At 47.4% G+C, this 27,642-nt stretch overlaps 1 protein-coding gene across 1 annotated transcript in view; it reads right to left on the reverse strand.

Annotated features, from left to right (window-relative positions):
- The window catches only part of PLXNA2 (plexin A2), a 219,210-nt gene that overhangs the window by 26,447 nt on the left and 165,121 nt on the right, over positions 1-27,642 (reverse strand). Inside the window, exons 13-14 of the mRNA XM_003930409.4 lie at positions 9,608-9,759; positions 1,090-1,207 (exon numbers count right to left, since the gene is read on the reverse strand). Coding sequence (XP_003930458.3) covers positions 1,090-1,207; positions 9,608-9,759 — 270 coding nt within the window. The remainder of the gene's footprint in view (positions 1-1,089; positions 1,208-9,607; positions 9,760-27,642) is intronic.

Raw genomic sequence — 27,642 nt, forward strand, 5'->3', positions numbered from 1 at the left:
TCTCCAGATTGTCAGAGTACTGACATTCTCCACAGCTAGTTCTCCTGTGTTTGCGTCTCACACAAACGCCCACTGCCCCTGCCCTGGATAAGAGATGGAGTAGGTTGGCTGCAGACAGGGCGAGGTACTCTCAATCTGAAAGCGGAAAGTGTAAGAAAAAGGTGGAGATGCCAAGATAAGAAAGCAGAGGCTAGAAATCCTGAAACAAACAGTAAAATGCTTTACAGAGAATAAAATTTTGTGCTCTAAAGATTTTTTAAAACTCTCAGCAAGGCTGGTTTGACCCCATCTGCTAGTGTTAATGCCTTTTAATGAAGTACTCAATGTAGCAAAGGAGGTAAGTGTCAGAAAAGAGACTTCGGGGGTGGGGCGGGGGGCCGAAGAAGTCAGGTTATTGATTCAGTATGAACATAGCCCAGGCGGGCTGCAGGGCCCCAGAAGCAAGTTATTGATTTGGCATGTATAGAGTGCCAGTTTTACAGAAAGGAAGCCTTTGCAATTCGACTACCTGTTGCCTGTGCATAAAGAGATGTTTTCAGGTGTGAGTGTGTGAATGTGTGCGTGTAACTATCGTAGCATACAGAGTGACTCTGGTGGTTCTCACACAGATACACATCCCTGCCAGATTTGAGTGACTCGTCTAAACTCCCACTTAAAATATCCTTGGCAGAAAACTAAGCATGTGAATAAATATAGACTTACTTAATTAGGTCCCTTAGGCTATGCGTCCTCATTAGGCTAGAATTGGACTAATATATTACATTGGTGGGACCAGAGGCAATCCCTCCCCACCCCAGTCTAGGATCCACTTTCTAAGAAAGGCTGGATTTTGCCTCATTTAGAACGCTGGCCTGCGGCCCTCGGGTACTCCCAAGTCACAGCTTTGTTAATCGCATGCCCATCCCATCCTGGAAAGACAGGCTCCCAAAGCAACAAGGCCAGAAGCTGCCTTTCTGGAGGGTCCCTTTTCTCCTCCTTGGTCTGCAAGAAGCCTGGTGGTGGAGGGGAGTGGGGGCTTCCTACGAGGAGTCTGGAGCATGTGTGTGCCCTCCCTGGGCACCTGAACCCAGCCCTGGACCCAGTACTTACCACAAAGGTGTACTGCTGATGGGACTTGGTCATAAACTCTGGCTTACACTCTCCGATACACAGGTGCACAGGCCCGGAGGTGGTTCCCACAAGGGCATGGCCCATCTCACAGACAATCCTGAGGAGAAAGCAAACCTTCTGATGAGGGGCTGGGCAAGGGTTGGCATCGGTGCCCGCTTACTCTCCCAGTCACGGCAAATGACTTATCATAGTCTTGCAATAATGCTAGACCAAGACTCAGCTTGGTCATCCATCGTGCTGTGTGACCTTGGGTACAGTGCTTCCTCTCTCTGGGCTTTGGTCTCATCTGTAGTGCGAAGGTTGGACGGGATGATCTCTAAAGCCCTGTGTGCCTCTGATATGCTCTGCTGCCTAACCTGTGGCCAAACTTGTTATTCCCCATGCTTAGCGCAGTGCCTCGCATTGAGTAGGAACTCAGAATTTGTGGAATAAAGGGAATGTCCAACAGAGAGAGATCTAGGGGCAGCAAGCTAGCTGGCGCTCTCTCCTGTGTAACAAGCCGACATTGCTACACTCTCTAAAGGACGCAGTGAGGGCCTGTTTGCCAAGCAGATTCAATTGCGGTTTGCTTCCTGTAGTGAGTTTTAAAAAGGGGACAGATAATCTGGAGAGATAGTGAGAGTTCAAAGAAGGAGCTCCCTGCAGAATGGGAGGGGTGGAGTCCTGTGGCAGTAGGCAAAGGGGTGGGAACTGGACGAGTTCATTAGGCCAGCAGGTGACACTGGCCTGTCACGTCATCAAAGGCTGAGAGCACCGGGTGGGAGAGGCAGTGGCACGGCCCTGAGTGAAAGTCACGTCTCACACTCACGGGAGAGATGAGGTGTGCAGCACTCTCTCTCGAGCAGTGCAGATCAATACCCCCAGCAATGACTTCCCCCGCGCCCAAGAGAACACTTACACAAGCACACTGCGATATGGGTTGCCTTAGCCACGGTAGCCTTCTAGAAAGGGTGGGCAGCTGAGGATGGGGAGAGATGAAGGAATCAGGGGCTTGGGGAACCTCTTGCCTGGAATGGTCAGACCTGAGCTGGGTGGGATAGTGCCCTGCCATCTCAGCAAGAAAGAGCTTGGGAACGGAGGTCAGGATTTTTCCCTTCCTCCCAATATCGCTTCAGAGGCTCAGAGCAGTCTGGTGCTCCTGGTAGGTTTGCTTAGTGGGGAGTCAGAAAAGCAGACCCCATCTCCACTAATCCCCAGCATTATCCTGGCACGGTGGGGAAGATCTGTGTTTAACCGAGCGATGCTTATCTCAACAGCTTCTCTAAGAAGGAAGGTAACTAAACAGAGATTTCATTTCGATGTAATAAAACTTGCATTAAACAAATACGCTGCATGCTCACACACACGGCACGCCACTGATCTCCATCTCCTTCATAACAGTTAATCCCAAATAACTACTTTCACTCCTGGCGAATATTTACTTAACATGCAATAACTGTCTTATTATGTTTAGCATATTAGATTCAACAAGAAAGTACTGAAAGGGAAGAATAGTCTCTCTTCCCCTTTCTCTATGAATCAATCAATTAATTATGAACGCGAGTAAACATGATACTGATGATCAATTAATATTTTACATGTAACTGTCTCCTGAAACCCCATTAGGGGAGCGTTTGAGAAGCTTCATTTAAGGCACTGTGTGGTTATCTTCATGCAGCTTCCTGCGTGGAGTAATGCCTCTTCCATCCTGTTGCCTGGGCCCTGGCAACCTGCTGCTGGTTCAGGTCCCTGACACCCTGCAAATGATGCCCAGCAGGCTCAAGGAGCTCCAGAGGAGAGTCAACTGGCTATTGTAGGCAGTGTCGGGGGAGAGGAGGGAAGAGAGCAGGAGGGAGCAGGGAAGTTTCTCTCCCTCTCCTCTAATGAGGGTTTGTGTGTTACTCACACATCACCCTTAGACACTCCACTGGAGTGATCTTAGAGAAGAAAAGGAGGAAGAAATCATCATAGGGTTGAAGTTAAGGAAGAAAGAAATACAAGAACACGTGAAAGTCATGGGCAGTATGGAAACGTGCTTCCCTAGGCCCTGGGTCCGTGCAGGAAAGGAGAAGGCCCAGAGCGGCCCTGGTCAGCTGCCCCTGTGTGGAGCTCACGATGGGCCAGGGCCTCTGGGCACACTGCCTCTTCTAGGACATTTTCCTTCTAGGGGCTCATATTTCAAAAGAAAAGTGGTACATGTCAAGCACCTAGGAGAAGAGTGATGAATGAGAGATGGATGCCACCCATGTATCCAAGGAGGGGCACATGTAGTTGGCTCTGAATGCCCCCACCTGGAAAGGCAGGGTGCAGAGGTCCAGGCGCTGAGCTGGGGAGGAATCAGAGCTGGCCATGGGGCCCTTTCCTTGGCCATCAGCTGAACTCCCTTCTCAGCTCTGGACAAAGTGGGCAGAGGGCTATGGTCAGCTGTGGGTTGGAGAAAAGGGTCTGGGCAGGGAGATCGAAGAACGTGAGAGTCCTAAGAAAATCAGGCAGCATTGCAGACAAACTCCAACCACCTCTAACTCTTCCCTTTCATTCCTGGGACCCCGTGCCTGCAGGGAAGGGAGGAAAGGGCTTGATTGTATTTGTCTCAGGGACTCGTTCTTTGAGTCCAGGGAGATAGAGAGTTAAAGGAAGACACCAGAGAGAGATCCAAGATGGCTGATCACTAGCAGCTCCGGATTGTAACTCCCAGTGAAAGCGCAAAGAATGAGAGGACGCCACACCTTCACATGAATTCTTGTTGCTCACGCACCAGGAGATTCCCAGCGGAGGAGCCCGACGGGTCGCCAGCGCGACTCTTGTGACCGGCGAGGCGGTTTTGCCGGCGCCTTGGAGCGACGGTTCTTGGTGCAGAGTCAGAAAAGCACCATCAATCTTAACACCGCTGATTTAGTCGGCGCAGTGGGTTGCTCAGATTTCGGCGCTGAGAATCAGTAAGTTGGACGTCCACTCAGAAACCCAATTACAAAGACGATAAATACAAAGACCACAGATGGATAAATTTATAACGAAGGGAAGAAAACAGCCAAAAAAGGCTGAGAATACCCAAGATCAGAACGCCTCTCCCTCAGCAGGGGATCACAGTTCCTCATCAGCAACGGAACAAGGCTTGATGGAGAACGAGTGTGTTCCAATTACAGAAGCAGGCTTCAAAATGTGGATAATGAGAAACTTCTGTGAATTAAAAGAACTTGTAAACCCAATCTAAAGTAACTCAGAACTTTGGAAAAAGATTTGACAAAATGTTAACAAGAATACACAATTTAGAGAGGAATATAAGTGAATTGATGGAGCTGAAAAACACAATACGAGAACTACGTGAAGTATGCACAAGTTTTAACAGCCGAATTGATCAAGCAGAAGAAAGGATATCAGAGGTTGAAGACCAACTCAATGAAATAAAACAAGAAGACAAGATTAGAGAAAAAAGGATAAAAAGGAACGAGCAAAGTCCCAAGAAATATGGGACTATGTGAAAAGACCTAATCTACGCTTGATAGGTGTACCTGAATGTGACGAAGAGAATGAATCCAAGCTGGAAAATATGCTTCAGGACATTATTCAGGAAAATTTTCCCAGCCTAGTAAGGCAGGATAATATTCAACTCCAGGTAATACAGAGAACACCACAGAGATATTCCTCAAGAAGAGCAACTCCAAGGCACATAATCGTCAGATTCACCAGGGTTGAAATGAAGGAGAAAATACTAAGGGCAGCCAGAGAGAAAGGTCAGGTTACCCACAAAGGGAAGCCTATCAGACTTACAGCAGATCTCTCAGCAGAAACCCTACCAGCCAGAAGAGAGTGGGGGCCAATATTCAACATCCTTAAAGAAAAGAACTTTCAACCCAGAATTTCACATCCAGCCAAACTAAGCTTCACAAGTGAAGGAAAAATAAAGTTTTTTTGTGAATAAGCAAGCACTCAGAGATTTCATCACCACGAGGCCTGCTTTACAAGAGCTCCTGAAAGAACCACTACACATAGAAAGGAACAAACAGTATCAGCCTTTCTAAAAAAATTATCAAAAAGAGCATCAATATAATGAAGAATTTACATCAACTAATGGACAAAATAGCCAGCTAATATTAAATGGCAGTATTAAACTCACATATATTATTATTAATTCTAAATTTAAATTGACTAAATCCCCCAATCCAAAGACAGACAGGCAGTTTGAATAAAAAACTAAAACCCATCAGTACGCTGCATCCAGACCCATCTCACATTCAAGGATACACAAAGACTCAAAACAAGGGATGGAGAAAGATTTACCAACCAAACAGAGAGCTAAAATAAATAAATAAAAAGCAGAAGTTACAATTAAGCAACAAAGATCAAAAGAAGCAAAGAAGGACATTATATAATGATAAAAGGATCAATGCAACAAGAAGAAGAGCTAAAGATCCTAAATATATATGCACCCAATATAGGAATACCCAGACATACAAGACTAATAAAGAGACTTAGACTCCCACATAATAATAGTGGGAGACTTCAACATTAATATTAGACAGATCAATGAGACAGAAAATTAACAACGATATCCAGGACTTGAACTCAGATCTGGAACAAGTAAATGTAATTAACATTTATAGAACTCTCCACTTTAAATATACAAAATATACACTCTTATCAGTACCACATCATATCAACTTAGAAATTTAAACAAAATCTTGATTGGCTCCTTGTTTGTTATTCTCTTCCCTCATTTTCTTTTATATCTCCATTATTAAGGACAATTATAGGCATACCCATATTTAGATTGCATTCTAGCCCGGGCAATAAAGCAATACCCCCATCCTCTCTCCCTCTTCCTCTTTCTCTTTCTTCCTCTTCTTTATTCTTTTTCTTATAAAATAAATAAATAAATAAATAAATAAATAAAGGAAGGAAGGAAGACACCAGAGCAGCTGCAGGGATTGGAAAGGGTTACACTGAGGAAGAAGTATTATGTCAAAGCAGGGGATTCTAGATCTTAATAATAAGAAGGACTACAGTTTACTGATTCTGGCAGGCACTCTACAAGAAGGATCGCATGCCATCCTCAGGTTCTGCTATAGACCGAGTCTTATCTCCATTGTACAGACTATGAAACTGAGGCTCACAGATGCTAAGTGACTTATCTCTGGGGGTCCCAACTGAGGTTAAGTGGCAGAGCCCTGATTCAAATCCAGGTCAGTTCAGCTCCAGAGCTCACGCTTCTGGCCACGCCCCTCTACTAACACTCGATTTAATGGGATGCTCTGTGCATCTTTCAAGGAAAGGACAGTATGGACATGGCAGTGATGGTAGAGGTGAGGTTGTTGGTGGGGTGTGGTGAGAAAGACTGAGCTGGGTCCCTCAGGTTCTGAGAGCTAATCACGCCTCCCCTCGACCTTCTTGGCTGTAGACAACCACAGGCAGTGGTGTGCGCACCACCACCTCCTCCAAGCATTGCAAGTCAGCAAGGTTGGTTGATTCCTTGTGGTTTGATTTCTTGAGGCCTTTTGCCTGCCCTGTCTCCTCCCTGTGTCCCTGGTGGCTCTGGGGTCCCTGTGTATTATTAGGAGACAATAGCTGGAGATGTGATTCTCTCCTTATAAAATGGGAAGTTGGACCAAACAACTGTCCAGCTTTGACATCAGAAGACCTGACTCTCCTGGCGGCAAAGGGCTTCCGGAGGCACATTAGTGCCACGAAAACTCTTTATAATGGGAGCTGCAGAGTCCATGGGGTGAATAGTTTCCTGCTTTGGACGTCTAAAGCACCGGCAAAGCAACTGTAGAGATCAGCTGTTCCTACATATCTATCATCCAGATGAGATGTTTGAGGAGCAGAGAGCAAAGTGACTTGCTCAAAGTCACCTGGTTCATCCATAGCCGAGCTAAGCCTTGACTGCCAGTCTCCTGGCATGCAACTCCGTGCCCTGTCCCACACAACACCACCTCCCATAGATTTGCATAGAAGGTGCCTCGCTCCCTGGGGCGGGAGCACACACACATCCCACAACCATCCCGGAGTGTCTAAGTTCACAGGTACAGCAGATGAGAGGGAGCGGCCTGAGGATCTTCGGGGAATCTGCCCCAGGGGGAGCTCCTGTCCCAGGAGGGGCGGAGCTGCAGCCTCAACCTGTATCCCATGGTCCAAAAAACTTCCTGTGACTGAGTCATCCAGCCCTCCACAGACCTGTGGGGTGCTGATTGCAGGACTAAGCGGGGCCCTTTAACCAACATTAACCTAATTGCTGAGTGATAGATGGTACGGCACAAGCATATGGTGAATCATTACCGTGCCGGCAAATCCTGCCCGTGCCCGGGACTCTGCACCGGGCCCTGTTAGCCAAATTCATCTCTCACAGACATCTGTAATGATGGTGCCTGCTGCTCACTGCCCGGGATGGAGGCTTTAATTATGTTAACAAACTCTGAAACCTCAGGAGTGGTAATGAGCCTGGCACGGCTGGAAAGCAGGGCTGCATCCAGCGAGGCGTAGGGTGTGCTCTCTGCCTCCTGCCTGCCCATACCTGAGGTGGTGGCTTTCTAGGTGACCACCAGCTTCTGCGGGAATGCGTGGGGACCGTTCCCCTCCCCACGCTCCCTTCACAGCCTCACTTGCAGCTTGTCTTGACACTTTCTTCCCCACAGCCCTGGGTACAGTGTGAGTGCAGTACATTTCATTGCATAAACAGAACTGAAATTCCTTACATTTCGGCAGCACGTTAGGCTCATGAAGGTCACAGAGACTGAACAGCTTGCCAAGGTCTTGGGGCTGGTCAGTAGAGGAGGCAGGTCTAAAACCTCGCGAGAATCTGCGGGCCAGTTGCCCGGGAATTTGCACTTCTCAGCTGAAAGCCTTACCTCCCACCCTCACCCCACACCCTGGCCCTTTCCTTTGGACTCCTGTAGCATCTCACCAAGTTTGGATACAGGCCTGTGTCTAGGGACCCAAGGGAGGTCTGTGAGGTCGAGGTGGATTTGGGGTTGTGTGACTGAGCACTTGGCCCAGTCTGGCAGGATGCGGGGCTCTGTAAAGACGGTGTGTCTGCCAGGAGGACCTCTGTAGGTGTCCTGGCTCCTGCTACAGCAGCTTTTACCTCTTTTTGGCTCAGAAGCACTGTTTGTGTCCTGTCCCTTGTTCCATCTTCCTCATCTCTTTCCTATAGGGCCAAGCAGCTGTTCCTCCAAGACTCATTTCTTGCAGGAATAAGGTTGTCATTGAAGGATCAAACCTGAAGGATCTGAGAGACCAGGCCAGCTCTTTCTTCTACCCTATGGTGGCTGGCGGGCATCACACAGCCCTTGGAGTCCAGGAATTCACCCCCTTCGACTCTGACCCTTCTCTGGGCCTTGTGAGCGTCATGGCCTCTAAGCCTCAAAACTGCACACTGAGTCATGGAATTTTCAGACTGCTCTTGTCAAGGAGTCGTGCCCCACCCCTGTCATGAAAGGGAAGTTGCCTTGCATTAGGGGTCAGGAGACTCAGAGTAATTCTACCTCAGCCACTTATGCCCTGAATGAACCAGGGAAGGTCATTTCACTTCTCTTGAGTCCTTTGCTCTCTCTTGCTTTGCAAAATGATGATAACAATATTTACCTCTCAGAGTCCTTACCAATTAAAAATGAGATAGTGGATGAGAGAGTGCTCTGTTAACTGCAAAGTGCTGATGGAAGATAAAGCGATGTCATTTTTATGGTTGCCACTAAAGGCTGCCTCGGGGCGGGAGCGATCAGAGGAAAAGACGTGAGCTGGCAGAGGGGTGAGGCTAAGGGAAGGAAGTCCCTGCCCCAAAGTCATACTCTTGCTCATGCTCCTAGTAGCCCCTGCAGAGCTGTGTCCACAGTGGAATCAGAATGGCTTGACCCAACTTCCCTGATAAATCATGCAGAATGATTGGGCTGCTCCCTCGCTTTCTCCTTCAGAGGGGTGGCATCCCTTTTCCACCCTTCCACCCCCAGCTTCATGCCCATCAACTCCTCAGTGACCGCCACTGCCACATGAACACCCCAAATTGGAACATATGTCACTCCTGGAGCCCCATTCGCCTGTCCGCCACTACATGCCTATTTTCTAATTTCCAGCTGACACTTCCCTTAGTGAAATAAATGAATTTGCTCCAGCGGAGGCCCTGCTCGGATTAAGCTGCTGTCAGAGCCCCATGCACCAAACAAATTGTTGCCCACAGACCACCGTGCGGGATGCATTCCAATGGGGGCTGGCAGGGGAAGGGTTGGGGGAGACCTAGGAGGAAACGCTCAGTCATGCTGGTGGGCAGGCAAAGACTAGAATGAAGAACGGTTGGTGCTGGAGCCCTGATGCCAGAAGAGCCAGGGAACTGGGAATCAAGCAGAATGAGATCCCCTGAGGGTGGAGGTGACGGAGGAGGGGGTCCTGGGAAGGCTTCTGGGGCAGGTCCATGAGAGGAGAAGGTAATGGGAGATAAATCATGGAAAAGGCCTAGAGAAGTGAGAGGGGAGAGTCTCCAGTCTCCACTCTGAAGCTCCCATGGGAAAAGGGGCAGCCAGGGTGGACTCACTGCTCAGCGATGATGTATTCCCCTGGGAGGGGCGTGCAGGGCACCCCAGCCACCTGCACATGGTGGGCGATCTCGGAGAAGTCCAGACCCAGGTTCACGCCATGGATGGTCACTCGCGTTCCTCCTTCTGGCGGTCCGGACACCGTCAAAATCTGCAGGAGGGAGATGGGATTAGCAATTTGAGTTGGTCACAGGAACAGAAACAGCAGTGCCCTTCCCCGTCCCCCAGGGAGGTTTCAGAACCTATGGACACCAGGAATTCGGGTAAGTGTGTTTTCTCCACTTTTTAGCTTATCTCGGATCTTGACATCATGCTGTGTTTTACACTGCTTCTTCGGTTCTTTACATCATTCATTCATTCATTCATTCATCTACTTATTTAAAAAATTATCAGAAAAAATACTAGACTCAAGGCAGAAAACCATTGTTTGAGACATGTCTCTGATTCACTAGTTGCCTGATTACAGTCAGTCACATATGTCTCTAGACTTCAGTATTCTTAGTTGTGAAGGGTGTATAATCATTTCTACCAACCTTGAAGGGAGCTTAGAAGCACCAAATAGAAGGTGTGCTTGGGAAGATTTTGGAAACCAGAGGGCTTTGTAATTGTGACAGTGTTATTATTGCCACTGCTTTGTGCTAGAGCCCGTCAGGGGTACAATGAAGAATACAACAGAAAATTTGCCCTCAAGAAACTTAGCATCAAGGGGGCTGAGACAAAGGAGGTGCATGAATAGCACTGATTCAGGGTGTCCAGGGGTAAGACAGATACAGAGAGAAAGCAGTGGGAGCGCAGGGAGTAGAGACTGGGTTTGCCTGCAGGGGGGATGATAAAAGATGGAAAGTGCATTTGACATTGTTCTGCAAAAAACATCCTCTGACACACGTTAGGACTGAGAAGAAATAACTTTAGGATTTTCCAGATCTTTCCTGGCTTCCTGTTATCAAGGATTGCTAATTATTCATTCCCTAATTCAGCTCCCAAATGATGGAAACGCAATAGCAGAATAAGGGGCTCCCAAGATTTAATAAAGTTCTATCTGCGAACAGCCCAGACTCTTGGAAAAATGCAGCTCTTTGGGATCCAACAGATCTCAGTGAGTAAGTTTACACTTTGTGGCCGGTAGTTACCTGAAGCAGGAAAAATAATTAGAAGTGAACTCAATCCTAGACAGCAAAGGAACATAGAATTTCATAGCTGGAAGGGATCTCAGAGTATCTTATTCTAAGATCCTTAATTTTTACAGCAAGATGAATGAGACCCAGAGAAGTCAGAAGTATGTCCAAAGCTTTGAACGACTTGTATACATAGTTGTAAAAAGGCCCAGGGTTCTTTCTACTACACTATAGGAAGGGCAGGACAGAAGAAGCAAGGAGCAAAAAAAAAAAGTGGGGGGACTTGATGAAGATCGAGGGTCCTCTAGAATCTCCCAGAAGACGATACCTGGGCAGAGCCACAGCCTCTCTGTTTTTGGACACTCTGGACAGTCTCCCTCTTGACCCTGTATGTGCTCGTGGCGTGTCCGAGGGGGTGGCAGGGTCAGTGTGTCCTGGGGTGCAGATGATGGATGAGTACAGGTGAGCTTGCTGTAGAGAGCACTGGAGACCCTTCTTACCTCCTGGCTTCTCGGCAAGTGCACTGCTCCCTCCCTGTGATGTGGGCACCATAAATGATGCTGCCAATTCAGCCACCAAGCGCCAAGTGATAGTGAGCACAAAAAGGATGCTTCTTCCCCTCACTGCTGGCTGATATGCTGTTCAGACTCCCGGTCTTTTGGTAAGCTGGCTGCAGAGCTGACTCTTGAACTCAGATCTCCTGCCTGTCTGTCCTCTGTAGGCCAAAGACAGTGCTGCCTCCTTCCCTCTGTGCCATCCAGGCCTTGAACGCTCTTATCTGGAGACTCATTTTACCCAAGTCCCCTTGAGTATGGCTCTGACTCCCTTGTCTGAAAATAAAATATCTTCCTTATAAATAAAAATAAACAACAGGCATGAAATGAATCAGGGCTCAGAGGTGTCTTGTATGCTGGGGGTGAGGGTGGGAGAAGGAAAGACAACTTGGAGAGGAAGGAGCTGGCGTGAGGAACTGACAGCCCCTGTCGCTCTTCTGTCCCTGCACTCTAAAAATACCCAACAATAATCCATCCTGGCTGTCCCAGTCTCCTCTGGCACAGTTTCTTCAGCGACCTGGGACTCCTGGGCTCTGGGAGATGGACTCTTATTAATGAGAAATGGAAAGGGCTGCTTCCGTACCTGCTACAGAAGAGCATAAGTAGCAATTTGCTTTTAGTTCCTGATTCTCTTTTGAGCCACTTAGAACGAGCTTCACCAGCCCCTCCATCCCCTCCCCCAGCCAACTGGAAGGCATGAAGCCACCTACCCAAAGGAACTGACAAAGCAGTGGTGATTGGTTCTCTTTCCTTCTCCTACGTTTATTTCTTAAAAAAACATTCTTTTGCTCACTGCAGTTAATTACAACCTTTCTGAAAAACTGTGAAATAAAATCTTTCTGGAAAGCCTAAAAATATTTCTGTCTTGCAGGTAGCCTGTGGGGACTGCATTGTGGATCCTCAGTGGCATTGGCAGGTTCCACGGGGTAGCTTCCTCCTGCTGGCAAATCACTGCAGTGTTTCCCTTCCAATATTCAAGGATCAGTGGCAGACACATGGTCATAGGCATTGGGGTGCTGTAGGGTCTATTTGTTAGCACAGAGCTGCTCAGAAGCATAATTCAGTGTATATTGTTTAGAGAAGAAGATTTTTTTTTTTGGGTAAATTATTATCAAGTATTGTAATCTTGGCATGAAGAGACAAGTGAGATGGGTAGATGCAGCTAGCAGCTGGGGGAATCCAAGCCGGGAGAATCAACGTCCTCGTGGGTCACTAAACCAGGTCCATAGGGCTTGGAAAGTGCCTGGGGAGTGTGAGGTCTTCATGGGGGTCTTCTTTCAATGCTGTGTACTAAGCTGCCAGCACCCAAGTAGGTGGCAAGGGAGTCCAGGGGACAACTAAGCAAGTGTCAAGCTCTGGGGCTTACAAGGGACACGGCTTATAGCTTTCTTGCTGAAAGCAACACTGACCTGTAAAAGTCTGAATTTCCAAAACACAGATGAAGTGGTGATTATTTGATTTGCAAGTGCATTCCCAAGGCCTCCATTACTGATGACTTCCAAATCTATACGGTTGGCGCGGGTCCCTCTCCTGAGCTCCATAGCCATATATCCAATTGCTACTGGCCATCTCCACTCCCCATATATGTCCCTCAGGCACCTCAAATTTCACCATGTCTAAAAATGAACTCTCAATTTTTCCTCCTCCCAACCCCAAGCCAATTACCCTCCCAGATCCTCTTTCAAGGTTAATGGACTCACCATGCACCAAGCCAGGAATTCTGCAAGCACCTTCGACTGCTTCTTTCCCTCATCTACCAGGAATAATAAAGAGAGTCGCCAGGCCCAATCGGTTCTCACTCCCAGGTGTCTTTTGAGTCCACGTGTTCCAGAGTAGGTGTTCAGCAGGACTCTGTCATCTCCCACCCATACTAACCCCAAGGATCTGCACGTAAATCTACTTTCCAGTTAGCTGCCAGGGTGACCTTCACGAACACACACTCCACTACTTGACCAGGTTACAAGTCACTTGCTCTAAAAACCTTCCATGGCTCTGACCATTGCCAAGGCAAAGTCCTTAATTCCTAAGGCTGGCCTGGCAGGTGTGGACTTTCTGGTTCTGATCCCTTTTACCCCTTCAGCCACACTTTCCATTTAATAGCATATCCTTCGTGTCCTGCCCTATCGGGGGTTCCTTTCTACATCATGCCCTTTAAAAATCCCTGAGCCTTTGGACATGTTGCTCATTCACCTCCCGCTTAAAAATCAGAGTGGCTCAAGGGGAAGGTCTGTGTGCAGAGTACAAAAACACAGAGAAAGACCCTGTAGAAGGCAGCTTCAGTTGTCTGAAGCCATCTAGGCAGCTGAGAATGAGTCTAAGGGCCATGCCCTGTCTGTGGTGGGCCCAGGAAGCAAGGACCCTCTACCCTGCCTTCTGTGTTTCTTCTTAGGATCAAGTATTTGAAGACGGCCAGGGAGGGGAGGCTTGGTGACAAAGGATTTCTCCTTCAGAGAGGGAGTGAGCAGGATCCTGCAGGGCACCACCTCAGACCAGGAAGCCACAGGGTCCCTAGCCCCTACCTCCAACTGCCTGACCCAACACACACAGAGACCATGTCCCCAGGGCTCTCTCTTAAAATCAGCTTTCAACTGCTGGGCACCTGGGGCTGCGTCCCACAAATTTGGCTCTCCTGGAAGCCAAGTCTGGCCTTTCTACATGGACCTATAAAGGGGCAATTTGGCTGAATCCCCAGCTACTGCTTGCAGGATTGTAGGGAAGTCCTTCCAGATCTGGATGGAGCTGAGAGGCTGCCGGGGAGGGGAAAGCTAGTCTCCCACAGAGGTGAGGGTGAGAGGCTGCGGTGGAGTCACATGAAGTGCCCCAATGAAAGAAGGGAAACCAAATTATGGCTAGCATGTGAGGCAGATCCACATGTCTTTGTCAGTTTCAGATAACTCCATGCTGCTGGCTACACTAAGGTAGGGAAGAAAGACCATCTGATGCTGGGGCTGTGTCTGCAGAAGGAAGAGGTTAATCTCTGGAGTCAGACAGACCTGAATTTAAATACTAGCTCTAACGCTTACAGGTTATGTGACGTTGAATCTCAATATCCTCATTCAAAAACTGATAATCATGCTTGCCTCACAGGGATGATGTGAAGATGATGTGGCATAACATTTGGAGAGTCCTTAGCATACTGGTTTAGAGAGCAGGTCTTGATAACTGGTATTCTCCTCCCCTGTGCTTCCCTACACCTCTGTCTTCCTAGACGACTGCAACGTGGGATGTTAGAGCGGGCAGGGTTAGGGATGATGGAAGTCCTCCTATTGATCTGCAACGACAACACACGGATCAGGGAGTTCATCACAGAAGCTGGGGTGACCCGTGGTACAAAGAGCTGCTCATGGGCTGACCGGAGAATGCCCGAAGCTGAGTGTGGGCAGGGAATGGTGATGCCTCCAGGGCAGGGTCCTGGCTTTGGCGAGTTCTGGGCCCTGCACACAAGCAGATTCAGAGCCAGACATCCTTTCACCCAAACTAAGTTTGGAAGAACACTGGCCCTGTACAAGACGTTCTGTATTCTTTCCTCCCTCCCTTCTGGCCATTTCTTCTTTCCCTGGCTATCAGCCATTCTGGGGTAGGTGCAGCATTCCCTAATGAACTCAGTTAATTCTTTCAGGGAAGTACTTCCGAATGAGACACCCACACAAATAAATGACAGTTTGGGGTGTGTGTGTGTATATGTTTGTGTGTGTGTGTGAATGTGTGTGAGTGTGTGTGGTGGGATGTGGAGAGAGGGGGAAGGGAAGTGAAACCTGTTAAATCAGCAGGGAAGGTCTTTGGATATTGACTCATTTCAGCCCCATGCTTTTCACCCCATTTTATACTGTGGACTAGAAGTCTATCTGAATGCTCCCCATGTGGACCTCAGAAGTGAGAACTAGAAGGAAGCGACTGGAGAAAGAAGATCCTAGAAGCAGCCTGCTGCTGTTGGGTTGGGGTAAAGGGGGTCACTGAGGCTCTTCCCTCTGTGCTCTGCTGACACTACCTATGTGCCCCTCCCCTGCCCACCCCTCACACTTGGGACCTCCCTATCCTCCCTATCCTCCAGGCCCAGAGTCCTGGCCCTATCCTCTTATGGATTATGGTCTTATGCTGCATATTGATGTTTTAGTCAATGATGGACCACATATATGATGGTGGTCTTATAAGATTATAACAGAGTTGAAAAATTCCTACCACCTAGCGGCACTGTAGTGGCCATAAGTGATATGGAAGCCTCGCACATACAATCATGTACAGCACATAATACTTGAAAATGATGCTGCATGACTAGGTTATCAGTTTATGCACTTACTATATTTTTAAATGTTATTTTAGAGTGCATTCCTCCTACTTATTAAAAAAAAGCTAACTGTTAAACAGCCTCAGGGACGTCCTTCAGGAGGGATTCCAGAAGAAGGAGCTGCCATCATACTCCGTGTGTGCTGTTGCCCTGAAGACCTCCCAGCCGGATAAGAGGAGGAGGTGGAAGATCTGACCCCGGGTAGGCCTAGACTGATGTGTGTCTTTGTGTCTTAGCCTTTAACAAAATAAGTTTAAAAAGTAAAAAAGTAAATTTCACAGGTAGAAAAAAGCTTATAGAACAAGGATATAGAGACAATATTTTTGTACAGCTCTACAAAGTGTGTATTTTAAGAGTTATTACAAAAGAGTCGAAAGGTTAAAATTAAGTCTATAAAGTAAAAAGTTAGAGTAACTAAAGTTAATTTATAACTAAAGAAGAAAACAATGCGTTAATTTCATGTAGCCTGCGGGCATACTGTGTTTATGGTCTATGGTCGTGTATAGTAATGCCCTAGGCCTTCGCATTCACTCACCACTGGCACCCAGAGCAACTTCCAGTCCTGCAAGCTCCATTCACGGTAAATGCCCTATGTGGTGTACCGTTTTAAATCTTTTATAACACATTTTTATCATCCCATTTTTATGTTTAGATACACAAGTACTTACCATGGTGTTACAATCGCCTATAGTATTCAGGACTAGTGACATACAGTACAGATTTCCTGTCTAGGTGTGTAGTGGGCTACACCATCTAGGTTTGTGTAAGTACACACCATGATGTTCACACAAGGATGAAATCGTCTAATGACACATTTCTCAGAATGTATCCCCACGGTTAAGCGATGCATGACTGTACGTGTGCTCGCTGGGAGAGTTCAAGGGTGTCCACAAGTACAAGGAATAAAGCCTCTATGCGTTTGTCATGCTGTTCCCTGTGCTGGTCAAGCATGTCCCCTGACAAATGCCTACCCATCCTCAAGTCTCTGCTCAACAGATACCTCCTCCTTCCCTGACTCCTTCAGCAGATTTAGTAGCCCCTTCTCCTACCCTCCCACTTCCCTCTATGAACACCTCCAGGACCACAATTGCCACACTGCACTGTAACTGCTCATTCCCTCAATAAGACAATAACTATCTTGAGACAAGGGACTATCTAGCTTTTCTTAGCAAGCAAATCCTTAGCATGCTTCCTGGAACAGAGGAACTGTCAATAAATATCCCCAGTTCTCTGTTGAAAGGAAATGCTGGTCTCAACCACATACTAGAACAGACTGTGTTCTAGTATCTGGTGTTCACACAAGGATGAAATTGTCTAATGACACATTTCTCAGAATATATCCCCATGGTTAAAGAAGGATCCTACATCCTTCTTTAATGATGACTAGAGGAGCAGAAGTACCTAACTGTTGCCTGAGAGTGATGCAGTATTTTAACATCAGGATCATTAAACAGTTCTTCCTGCAATCTCCCTTGCCTTAATCTAAGCCAATTTCTGGTTTGATTCCTCATCGAATGGAGGACTGAACAGCTGCCTCCTCATCAAACATCTTTTAGCTACCGAAGACAGCAATTAAGTCACCCCTGGCCTTTGCTTCTACAATTCTTCCAGCCTTCTCTCCAAAGATCTTGGTTTCTAAACGCTTTGATCATTTTGGATGATTTTCTCTGGACCCTCGGATTTCTTTGCATCTTCTGAGAGTGTGGTGACCCAAACTCGGGTTGTGGCTTCAGCAAAGGCCTGATTGATGGATGTGCAGTAAAGAGGGTCTGCAAAGATGATTTCCTTTGCTTGTCACACACGCCATTAAGCAGGCTGGCCCTGGGCAAAACCCAGTGGAGGATAAACATTTGGTATCTTTCCTGTGTTCTTTCGTGTTTTCCTCCCAGGAGTTCCTTCCCCATTTTAGGTACCTTTCCCGCTGCTGTTCCCTCCTCCCTTTCTCTGTTTGTGTATAGCAAGTACCGAAAGCTGTATTTGCATCTTAATGGGACTTTAAGTTGTGTTATTACTGGCCTTAAGAGCACTGATCTCTACTGACTGGTTGTAGAATGAAAAACGTGTGTCTTGTTTGGAGGATTCAGTAGGAAAATAAGGGAAACACTTTAGGATAGAGAGCTCAGGTTGGCAAACCTAAACTCTGCCCCAAGAGCAGCCAGTAACACCGCCCATGCAAAAAGGTGGCTAGCTTAAGTCCTGGCCATGCACTTCTTGATCTGTACATCATAAGCCAGGAAGATCAGGCCAGCAGGATGTGGGATGAGGCGGGCATGCCTAGGTCATAGCACATACGGCCACGGCAGGGGACCAAGTAGGAGATTCCTATCTTCTGCTGAGGCCCTTTCAAAGCTTCCAGGAACCTCTGGTTTAGGGAGTCACTTCTCCACCTGCTCAGACCCCACCCTGACAGCAGCACAGCACAACTGAGCCCTGGAGAGTGCTGGGGCACCCCAGCTAAATCTGCGTTCCTGCCAAACCCTGTCTTGTTTGTTTCCCTCCGTGAGTGCCATGACCTGGAAAGCAGCCGCCGCGATGCGATGCTGCCCCCGATCTCGATCTTGCAGCCACTAATTGAACCCTTTGGAGGGAACTGTGCCACAAAGCCGCCCAAGGGCGAGAGCAGATGCAGCCGATTAATTACAGCTGGGGAGATGCGAAGGGCTGCACGGGGAGCTGGGCAGGAGGCGCTGGAAGGCCCAGGGGCTTGGAAGCCTGGGAAGCGAGTGCTCAGGTGGGCTGTTCCCAAGCTCTGCCTCAGGCAGAGCCTTGTGGGGGCAGGGTTGGGACCAACTTCAGAGTAGGGGCTTGTCAGGGCAGAGGAGCATGGTGGCAGCTCCACAAAGCCCAGCTCCCACTCCAGAGACCCTATCTTCCTCTGGTTGTATCTCCCAGGCTGATAGAGATGGCAGGAAAGAAGACAGAAGCAAGGCTTTGGCTCCAGGGTATCGAAGATATTCTGAGAATGATGGCTGCTGCTTTTACATCTGTTAAGTGCTTATGAGTAAGGAATTGTGTCAGGAGCTTTGCATACTGTATGCCACTAGGGGCTCAAAACAAGGTATAAGATATTATTATCATTCCCATTTTTCAGATGAGAAATAGTGTCCCAGAGAGGTTAACTTGTTCAAGGTTCCACAGTGAGTGGCAGAGCTCAGCCAGGTGTATCTAACTGCTGTTTTCTGCCTTCACATAGCACTGCCGCTGGGAAGACCCCTAGCCTTGGTCAGCCACCATGAGCACGCACGCCTCCTCTTCGCTTCTGTGTGCTTAGGCACTCCAGCCCCTTTCCCTTTCTTCCCATCTCTGCAGCAGGCTTCAGACGTACAGATTAAGAAGTGCATGGCCAGGACATCAGACATGGCGAAGGCTGCTTTCTAAGGAGCTCTGGGGTTGGCTTTGCTGGTCACTCCCTTTACTCCTGCTCTCTCTGGCGTCCTGAACTTCTCAGCATCCATCCTGCCTCCTCTCTGACCTCACCCCAGGCAAAATAGCCATACTCCCCTCTTGACCTGACCCCTTTTTCTCTCTCTGTGCATGTCCAGTCTCCCCAGACAATGCCAGGATTGGGGACTACTGGCTTTCTTCCCATCTCTGCAGCAGGCTTGAGGAAGAGCTTGGTGCCAGCTCCTTTCTCTCCTCTGGCTTTGCAGATTGACAGTTCTATTTGTCCAAGTAAGCTCAGGAAAGAGGTGAAGAATGGTACACTGGTCAAACACAGGGGCTCTTGAATAAAGTAGCTGTGGGTCAAATTCCAATTGTAAAACTTGTTCTCAATGTCACTTCCAGAAAGTTATCAAACCTCATAGCCATTTAGTGTCCTCATCTGTAAAATGGGTCTCATGACAATACTAACTTCTATTTAATGACAGTTTGGGGGTTGAAATGAGATGACATTCGAGGTGCTGAATGCACTGCTAAGTGCAAGGTAAGCATTCAGTGAGTGTTAGCTATGATTTTTCTCATGACTATTTTATGATGGAGAAATCCAGGTGGAAGGTGGGTTAGCCAAGGTCCAAAGGAAACGTAGCTTTGTTTTCAGAAGCGTCTGATGCAGATGGAGCCTCTGGGTACTATTCTTGGTGGGGATTCAGGGGAGGGGCAGACAGGCTGACTTGAGAAGGGAAGGTGATTGGTGTGAACATTGCTCAGCTCAGCGTGTCATTGGCTGCCCCTTGGACGAGCCTGTGCAGCTCTCACCATGGTTTCCAACAGGTGGTCTGTCCCCACCCTTGGATTTGTAAAAGGAGACCAGAGAGATTAATGTCAGAGGCTCCCAGAAGAAGAGGTCCTGGAGAAGCCACTCCAGAATGGCCTCAGCCCGATCAGCATCCCCAATGGATATTCAAATTCTGTATTCAAAGATTTTGCGTCTGAAATTGGGATTTCAGGAGGGACTTGCCCTGAGAAGCCTTCTAATCAGGACCAACCAGTGAGGACACGTCATCTCCTCTCCTTCCTAATTCTCTCTCTCCTTTGGCTTTAGAGGGCAGTGATGCCAACTTTGTGGCTGCACATTTCCATTCCCTTCTGGCTCCTAAAGACACCTGGATGCTGGGTCCAAGAAAGCAAATTGTGGCATTTTTTTCATCTCGGAGCATATGTGTGTGTGTCTGTGTGTGTGCCTGTGTGTGCACTCACGGTAGGCTAGAGCCCGGCTGACGAGCTCTGTAGGAATCTACGGCATTGGTGGTGCCAGCTCTCCTGCCCGGCGTGAATCCTTGCTGGCTCTGTCTTAGCTGATAGTACATTCAAAACCTAATTGTTATCTCAGCAGAGTAACTCCATTATTCATCCTGACACCATCCCCCGTTAGCTGTTTGTTGCAGTGATGTTATATTAATGAGGCCTGCAAATAAATGAACGGAAGATCAGAGTGCCGGCTTGTTTCTTGGGAAAGCTGGCTGACTTATTTATTTATTTGTGGGGAACTTTGCAGTGAGTCACTCTGGCCCTGGGCAGGTGGCTTTTGGCCTTTCCTGCAGAGATTTGGTGCAGCCTCGCAGATAAATACTTGTAAATGTCCCAGTTTCCCAAACAGTTTCACAAATGTATTTGCATCTGAGAGAATCCAGGCAAAACAAATCTACTTTAAATTATTTATGCAAGTGAAGAACAGGAGCCAGCAGGAGTGATGGATCATCTCAAACTATTAAGGTATCAGAAATTATTTCAGCTTGGTTTTGGAGCGCAGTGTACATGGTTTTCTATAATTGATTTTCTCTCTCCAGTTACATGTACCTAAGATACGTAAGATAATGTTAAAGAAAATTTGTATTCCCTAAGCATGGACTAGGGAGGTGGTGGAGAAGTTACTGAGGCTGAAAAATTCATAAAGCAAAAGCTACATGGTGATCAATAGAGAGACAGCTGTAAACCTAACCCCTCCACTGCCTGGCATCAGTGTGGCCTTATGGTGCAATGTGCCAGGTGACTTCAGGAACACACAGGAATGTCCTTTCACATCTTAAGGGTGGGTTTCTGGTCACACCAACTCTGGTTTTCATCCCCTGCATCTTAAGCCTGCTTTGCCTTGGCTTCACCTTGATCTCTGTTCTTGCCTGCAAGTGTGAAGCAACCTGGGTCTGATTGTCTGGCTTCTCCCATCAGGCTGAGATGCTTGAGAGGTCAGAGCTGCCAGGCCAGGGAATCCAGCTTTCACTTTAGCTTAATGGCCATCTCACTGGTGGATATAGCCAAAAAAACAACCCAATTGAATCTAATAGCTTCAAGAAATAACTGGGGTAGGAGTTAGAATGATGCTTCTCCCTGAAAGGCAAGAAGTGACTGCCCCAAGCTCACGTGCACCCCAATATCCTCTTCTTGTTGTTTTTCCTCCCACTCACAGGAGTAAGTGTGGACCTCATTATGTTTAGAAAGACAGCTAGGTGAAAGTTACTTTAGACTCAGCACAAAGGGTAGCCAATGTTGACATTTTGTCTGGCATCTCTTGATACTTCCAAGAGGATTCTGATCCTGGCCACAGACATTTTGGGTATGCTTGTGGTGGGATGAGGTGGGGAAATGTATAGCCAAGGAATAGTGCCCCCCCCAACCCCATGATCAAGAGAGAAAGCATGGTGTGGTGGAGGAAGTCTGCCTTCTGCTCTGCCACTAACCAGGTGTGTGTGTGCCACTGGGCCAATTCTTTACTTCTCTAAGGACTGTTTCCCCAACTGTTAAGTGAAGATGATAATGGCCATCTAGCAGGCTTGTTTGGAGGAGTAGGAATGCAAAGTGCTCAGATCCTGGCACATGGGAGAGTCTTGTTAAAGAGAAGCAATTGCCATGAGGACTCCCAGAATTCAAATGTTGGCTAGTCTGCTCAGGTTCCTTGCCTGAGGTTAGTGTCCTCGTTAGCAGGAAACCTGTATCCCTACTTCAGTCCTCCTTCTGCACGGACACAGCTTCAGAGGGTGGAGATTAGAAGTCTGCCCTAGGCCTTTTGGAGGAAGCACAGTGGCCTGCAGAGCGGTCAGTTTCCAGCCTCTTCCAGGTGGCCAATGTTCAAGGATAGGCTGGGGCTATTCTGAGAGAGGCCGCATAACCTAGCCTTGCTACCCAGGACTCACGTATACATGTGACAGCTTCCAAGCCCAGCACGGTTCATGGCATACAGTAGTCATTAATTAAATATTCATTTAATGAGAGAATTAATGTATTTGGAATGGTGGCATCTCCTTCCTATGATCAGAATGCTCACTTTTATGGTTTGACTCTTGTCTCCTCAAAATTCATATGGTAAAGACCTAATTAAGTACCTTAGAATGGGACCTTCTTTGGACATACGGTCTTTAGAGAGGTAATCATATTAAAATGATATAATTAGGGTGAGCACTAATCCAATATGACTGGTTCTTTATTTTTTTAAAAAACTAGGGAGACAGACACACAAGCAGACAGATAGCATGCCATGTGAACATGAAGACAGAGGTCAGGCTGAGGCTTCTACAAGTCAAGGATTGCCAACGATTCCCAGCAACCACCAGAAGCCAGGAAGGAGACCTGGAGTCCCCCCTCACAGTGCTCCGAAGAACACAGGCTGCTGACACCTTGATCTTGGAGTTCAGGCCTCCAAATACCTTCAGGTTGCTTAAGCCACCTGCTTGTGGTTCTTTGCTAGGGCCACCCTAGGAAACTGATACATTGGCTTGCAGTGAAGAAGACCTCTGTTATGTTAGCTCCAAAATCCCTTTACCCTCTCTGAGTTTATCTTCCTGAGAAAATAATCAGTTTCCTTTCCTTTTCTGCTGGATCCCGCCTACTCATGGCTCCTTAAGAAATGTTTTCTCTGGGCCTTCTTTTCCAGTGGGTGGCTCCTAATACCCTCCTCTTTGAGGTCCCAGCAGGTCCTGAAGCACAGGCTGGGGGAACAGAAATGTGGTGGGTCAGACATCTCATGGGCATTCTAATCCTCTGCACGTCTCCTGTGCCTGGGGTCGAGCAGGTGACACATGCACAGACACCCAGGATGACAGCTGGAAATGGGAGCAGCTCACGAGGCCTCCCCAGGGGGGGACAACATCATTATCACACCACGAGCTGGCTGAGAAGGAGCAGACGGTGAGTCCTGAGGGGGTCCTAACCTGAAGTTTATGTAAACTGTGAAATTCAATAGCCTGTGCAACTTGTTCTACATGAAGCTGCCATAAAAGATGGATCCCCCGGGATGGGCCTGGTTGCCATGGAGAAGATGGGGTAAGCAGGGGTTAAGGAGGAACACAGCTGTTTATCTAACTATGTGTGAGCCCACTTATTTTTCTAAAGTAGAACTCCTCTGAGGTCATCTCATTTATTTCTCTGCCATCCCAGGCAGCACAGCATCCATTCCAGCTTCCACTCATTTCCAGGACTGGAAATTCTGCCATAATAGGCCATCCTAGAATCCTTCTCTTTTCATCCTTCAAGAAGGATCTTTGTAGTAAGTGGCTTCTGTTTACTGCACAGAGCGACTGCACTAAGGAGGGCACCCGTTCTGAAGATGAAGGCTGGGAACAAGGAGGTCTGCATCAAAGGGTACAGGCCTCATAGAAATCCAATGATTCAGAGGTTTGGGGAAAACATCGATACCAGTGTGAAGGGATTAGCCAAGAAAGCTGATGGAAAGAAAATGAGTTGACCGGGCACAGTGGTTCACGCCTGTAAACCTAGCACTTTGGGAGGCCGAGGCAGGCAGATCACCTGAGGTTGGGAGTTCGAGACCACCCTGGTCAACATAGTGTAACCCCATCTCTACTAAAAATACAAAAATTAGCTGGGTGTGGTGGCATGTGCCTGTAGTCACAGCTACTCGGGAGGCTGAGGCAGGAGAATCACTTGAACCCAGCAGGTGGAGGTTGCAGTGAGCCGAGATCACACCACTGCACTCCAGCCTGGGCGACAGAGTAAGACTGTCTCAAAAAAAAGAAAAAAGAAAGAAAGAAAAAGAGTTGATTCTTCTTAAAGGTTACTTTTAGCAAATAACGCATTCTTGCCAAAAACATCATACAGATGAAGTTGTGTCCTTCTCAGGGCATTCTGTTGAAAGGTACATGAGGATGATTTTTCCCATTACTGGTTTTATTTACTTTCGTCAATTGGTTTGGGTGAGGTCTGCTATGTTTCTTCACTGCCCAGCTACTACTGTTCTTGTTATAATTAATAAGTATCTTATGGGAAAGTGGCTTAAGGTTATGTAAATAGCCTATTTCTCATCATACTTTCATCTACTAATTTTAGTGTTCATTGACCATTCTTTGCCTGAGACAATTATTACTGTGTACTTTGTCAAATGGTGATTTCTATTTCCATAATTCCTTCTACATTTTTGAGTTGGAATTCTAGTGTAAAGAAGAGCTTCTTTCCTCCCCATTTATTTATTTAGAGACAGGGTCTTGGCCAGGTATGGTGGCTCACACCTGTAATGCCAGCACTTTGGGAGGCCGAGGTGGGTGGATCACTTGAGGACAGGAGTTTGAGACCAGCCTGGCCAAACATGGCAAACCCTGTCTCTACTAAAAATACAAAAATTAGCCAAACATGGTGGTGCATGCCTCTTGTCCCAGATACTCAGGAGGCTGAGACATGAGAATTGTTTGAGCCCAGGAGGCAGAGGTTGCAGTGAGCCAAGATCACACCACTGCACCCCAGCCTGGGTGACAGAGAGAGAACTTGTCTCAAAAAAAAAAAAAGTTAAAAAAGTGACAGGGTCTCACTCTGTCACCCAGGAGTGCAATGGCATGATCATAGTTCACTGTAGCCTCAGGCTTCTGGACTCAAGCGGTCCTCCCACCCCAGTCTCCCAAGTTGCTAGCACTACCAGAATGCATCACCACATCCAGTGAAATTTAAAATTATTATTGTTATTTTTTAAAGATCAGGGTCCTGCTATGTTGCCCAGGCTAATCTTGAACTCCTGGCTTCAAGCAATCCTCTCAGCTTCTGCCTCCCAGAGAACGAGAATTACAAGCATAAGCTACCGTGCCTGTCCCCTCCGCCCCATTATTTATTTACGTGTTCGTTTCTTTTTATCAGGAGGAACCAGTGGATTCTTATTTTATTCTATTGGTGAAATCCACAGCTGTCATTTTTTATGTTCTTGCTCAAATTGCCCAGATTTGGCCTCTGAGATCCCCTTCAAGTTGCCTCAAGTGCCCTTTTGGTATGTATCATACAGGTTTTGTTGGTACTTCTTGCCAAAGAAATATATAACCTGAATTGAATCATGAGGAAGCGTTAGAGAAATCCAAATTGAGGGATATTCTACAAAACAGCTAGCATGTACTTCTCAACGGTATCAAGGTCATAAAAGGCAGAAAAAGACTGAGGATTAAAGGACTAAGGAGACATGACAATAGAATGTCACATGGGATCCTGGATTGGATCCTAGACTAGAAAAGGACATCAGTGGGACAATTGGCAGAATGTTAATAAGGCATGTATATTAGATGGTATTATTATATCCATGCTAATTTCCTGATTTTGATAATTATACTGTGGTTATGTAAGATGTTAACTTTGGAAATCTGGGTGAAGGGTATATGAAAGTTCTTTGTACTATTTTTATACCTTTTTATAAGTCTAAAATTGTTTCAAGAATGAAAAGTTAAAGAAAGAGACAATGACTTTTACAGGGAAAGGAGGAAGGAGTGGGGGGTAGGAGAAAATGAAAAGAGAGAAATTATTGAAATGAAAGAAAATACTCCAGATAATCATGAATACTGCATTCCAGGCCTGCATACTCCCTCCCTCATGTCCTGTTCAGAGCGATGTCCCCCGACTGGCTTGGGACACAACATGGATTTGTCTCTCTCCAAAGATGCTCCTTCATTTCTCAACAGCTTCGACTTGAAAAACACCAGCAGGAGATTGGGGCCTCCGATGCCTTCTGATATGTTCACTGGGAAAAATCAATTACAGCCTAATTACCTCAGGGGGTTAATTAGCCTGGTGTAGCCTGGGTGTCCTCTGTGAACAGAGCAGCCCGTCAGCCCCCGGTCAGCGAGCAGGGCAGCCGAGGCAGAGGCTTCCCAGCGAGAAGCTTGCCTTGGGGCTGGAAAGGGGCCCCGAGCCAGTCGGGGAGTGGATGGTGCAGCTGCTGGGGCTGGCAGAGGCGGGCGGGCGGTGCTGATGGAAGCAAGTCTCTGCCTAATTTAAGCTCCCCCACGCCACGGGTGCTCACAGATGTAGAGACTGGCAACTGCAGCAGCAAGAATTACAGAACAGTGCAAGTTCTCAGGCCAGCAGTGGCCGGAAATCACTCGAATCAGGGGGAAGGCACGGAGCCCTGAGCAGCTCAGGAAGCTAGCTGCCTGAGGGCAGAGGCTGGGGCACCGCCAGCAGCCCCTGCAAACATTCTCTTCCAGAGACATAAAGACACAGGAGAGTCAGGAGGCACCATCCCTGGTCACAATCAAGAGTACAAGGGGATTGAAGTAGCTCTGTCTTTGAAAGGCAGTGTCTGCGCTCTCCTAACTCCTCTCCACGCGGATGAATGAGGGCCTGAAAGCAGTCAGGCTCTCCCACAGACAGCCCTGCACTTCCCTGGGATGTGCGGCCTTGGGGATGGATTGCATCTCTCTGGTCTAGGAAAGATCCTTAAGGAAGATATCAAGGAAGAGGAAGCACCACTTCCTGTCTTACGTTACTTGGGCATACTGTAAAGAATCTAAACATGGCTTTACAATTAAATATGAGATCAAATACTGGCTGTATGTACTGGGGCATGTCACACAATTTCTCTGAGCCTCATTTTCCTCAACTCTACCGTGAGGGAGAGAATACTTACTTCCCATGGTTGTCGTGAGGATTACATGTAATTGATGCACATTAAATAAATATTTGTCACCTCTTCAAGTAACCCATGTGTAGGTCAGCAGCATCCATTCAATCTTGAGGGTTTCTTTTCTAAACTGATCTGGGGTTTTGATATGATCATAGACATGTTCTAGAAGTTTCCCAATATTCTGTAACATAGGTGAGGACCCGAGTTGCTTTCCTTGGCTGGCAGGGAAAAGGATGGTGCAGCAGCTCAGGGAGGAGGCAGAAAAGGAGTAGCCCCTCCTCCTTTCCTAAACATGCAGACCACCGGGGTACCTGCCTGGCCCTTTATTCCTAGTCCCCATCAGGAAAGTGCAGTTAGTTTCAAAGCATGAGTGACAGTTACAGACCAGGGAGCAGTGAAGGGGGAGCACAGAACACAACCAAAGTTAACTACAGCGACTCCTCTCCCCGGCCATTCAAAATGTGAGCAATTGCATTTTCATCCACATCGTCTATTCATCTTCCTTCAAAATTTGCTATTTTGGAAACATCATTTTTTTTCCCCAGGATAATTAACTTCCTTTTCTTTCCATTAAAATGCATGAAAAAATTGGGACAGGGAGTAAATCCTGAGAAATGGCACTGTGGCTAATGTAGTGCCTGCCTTTACTCTCTTCTTCCGTTTTCAGCTTTGCAACTCTGAGCTAATTGCGGCTCCTGAAATCACATTTCTGCTGAGAAAAGCTAAACCTGTTTTCTGAAACGTTCACCCACCATGGAGCCAATTTCTCCTCCTCACTTGGCTCAGCCAGCCTGGCAGGGAGACTGGCCTGGCTCTGCCT

The sequence above is a fragment of the Saimiri boliviensis genome, chromosome 14, assembly GCF_048565385.1.
Source record: "Saimiri boliviensis isolate mSaiBol1 chromosome 14, mSaiBol1.pri, whole genome shotgun sequence".
NCBI classification, from domain to species: Eukaryota; Metazoa; Chordata; class Mammalia; order Primates; family Cebidae; genus Saimiri; species Saimiri boliviensis.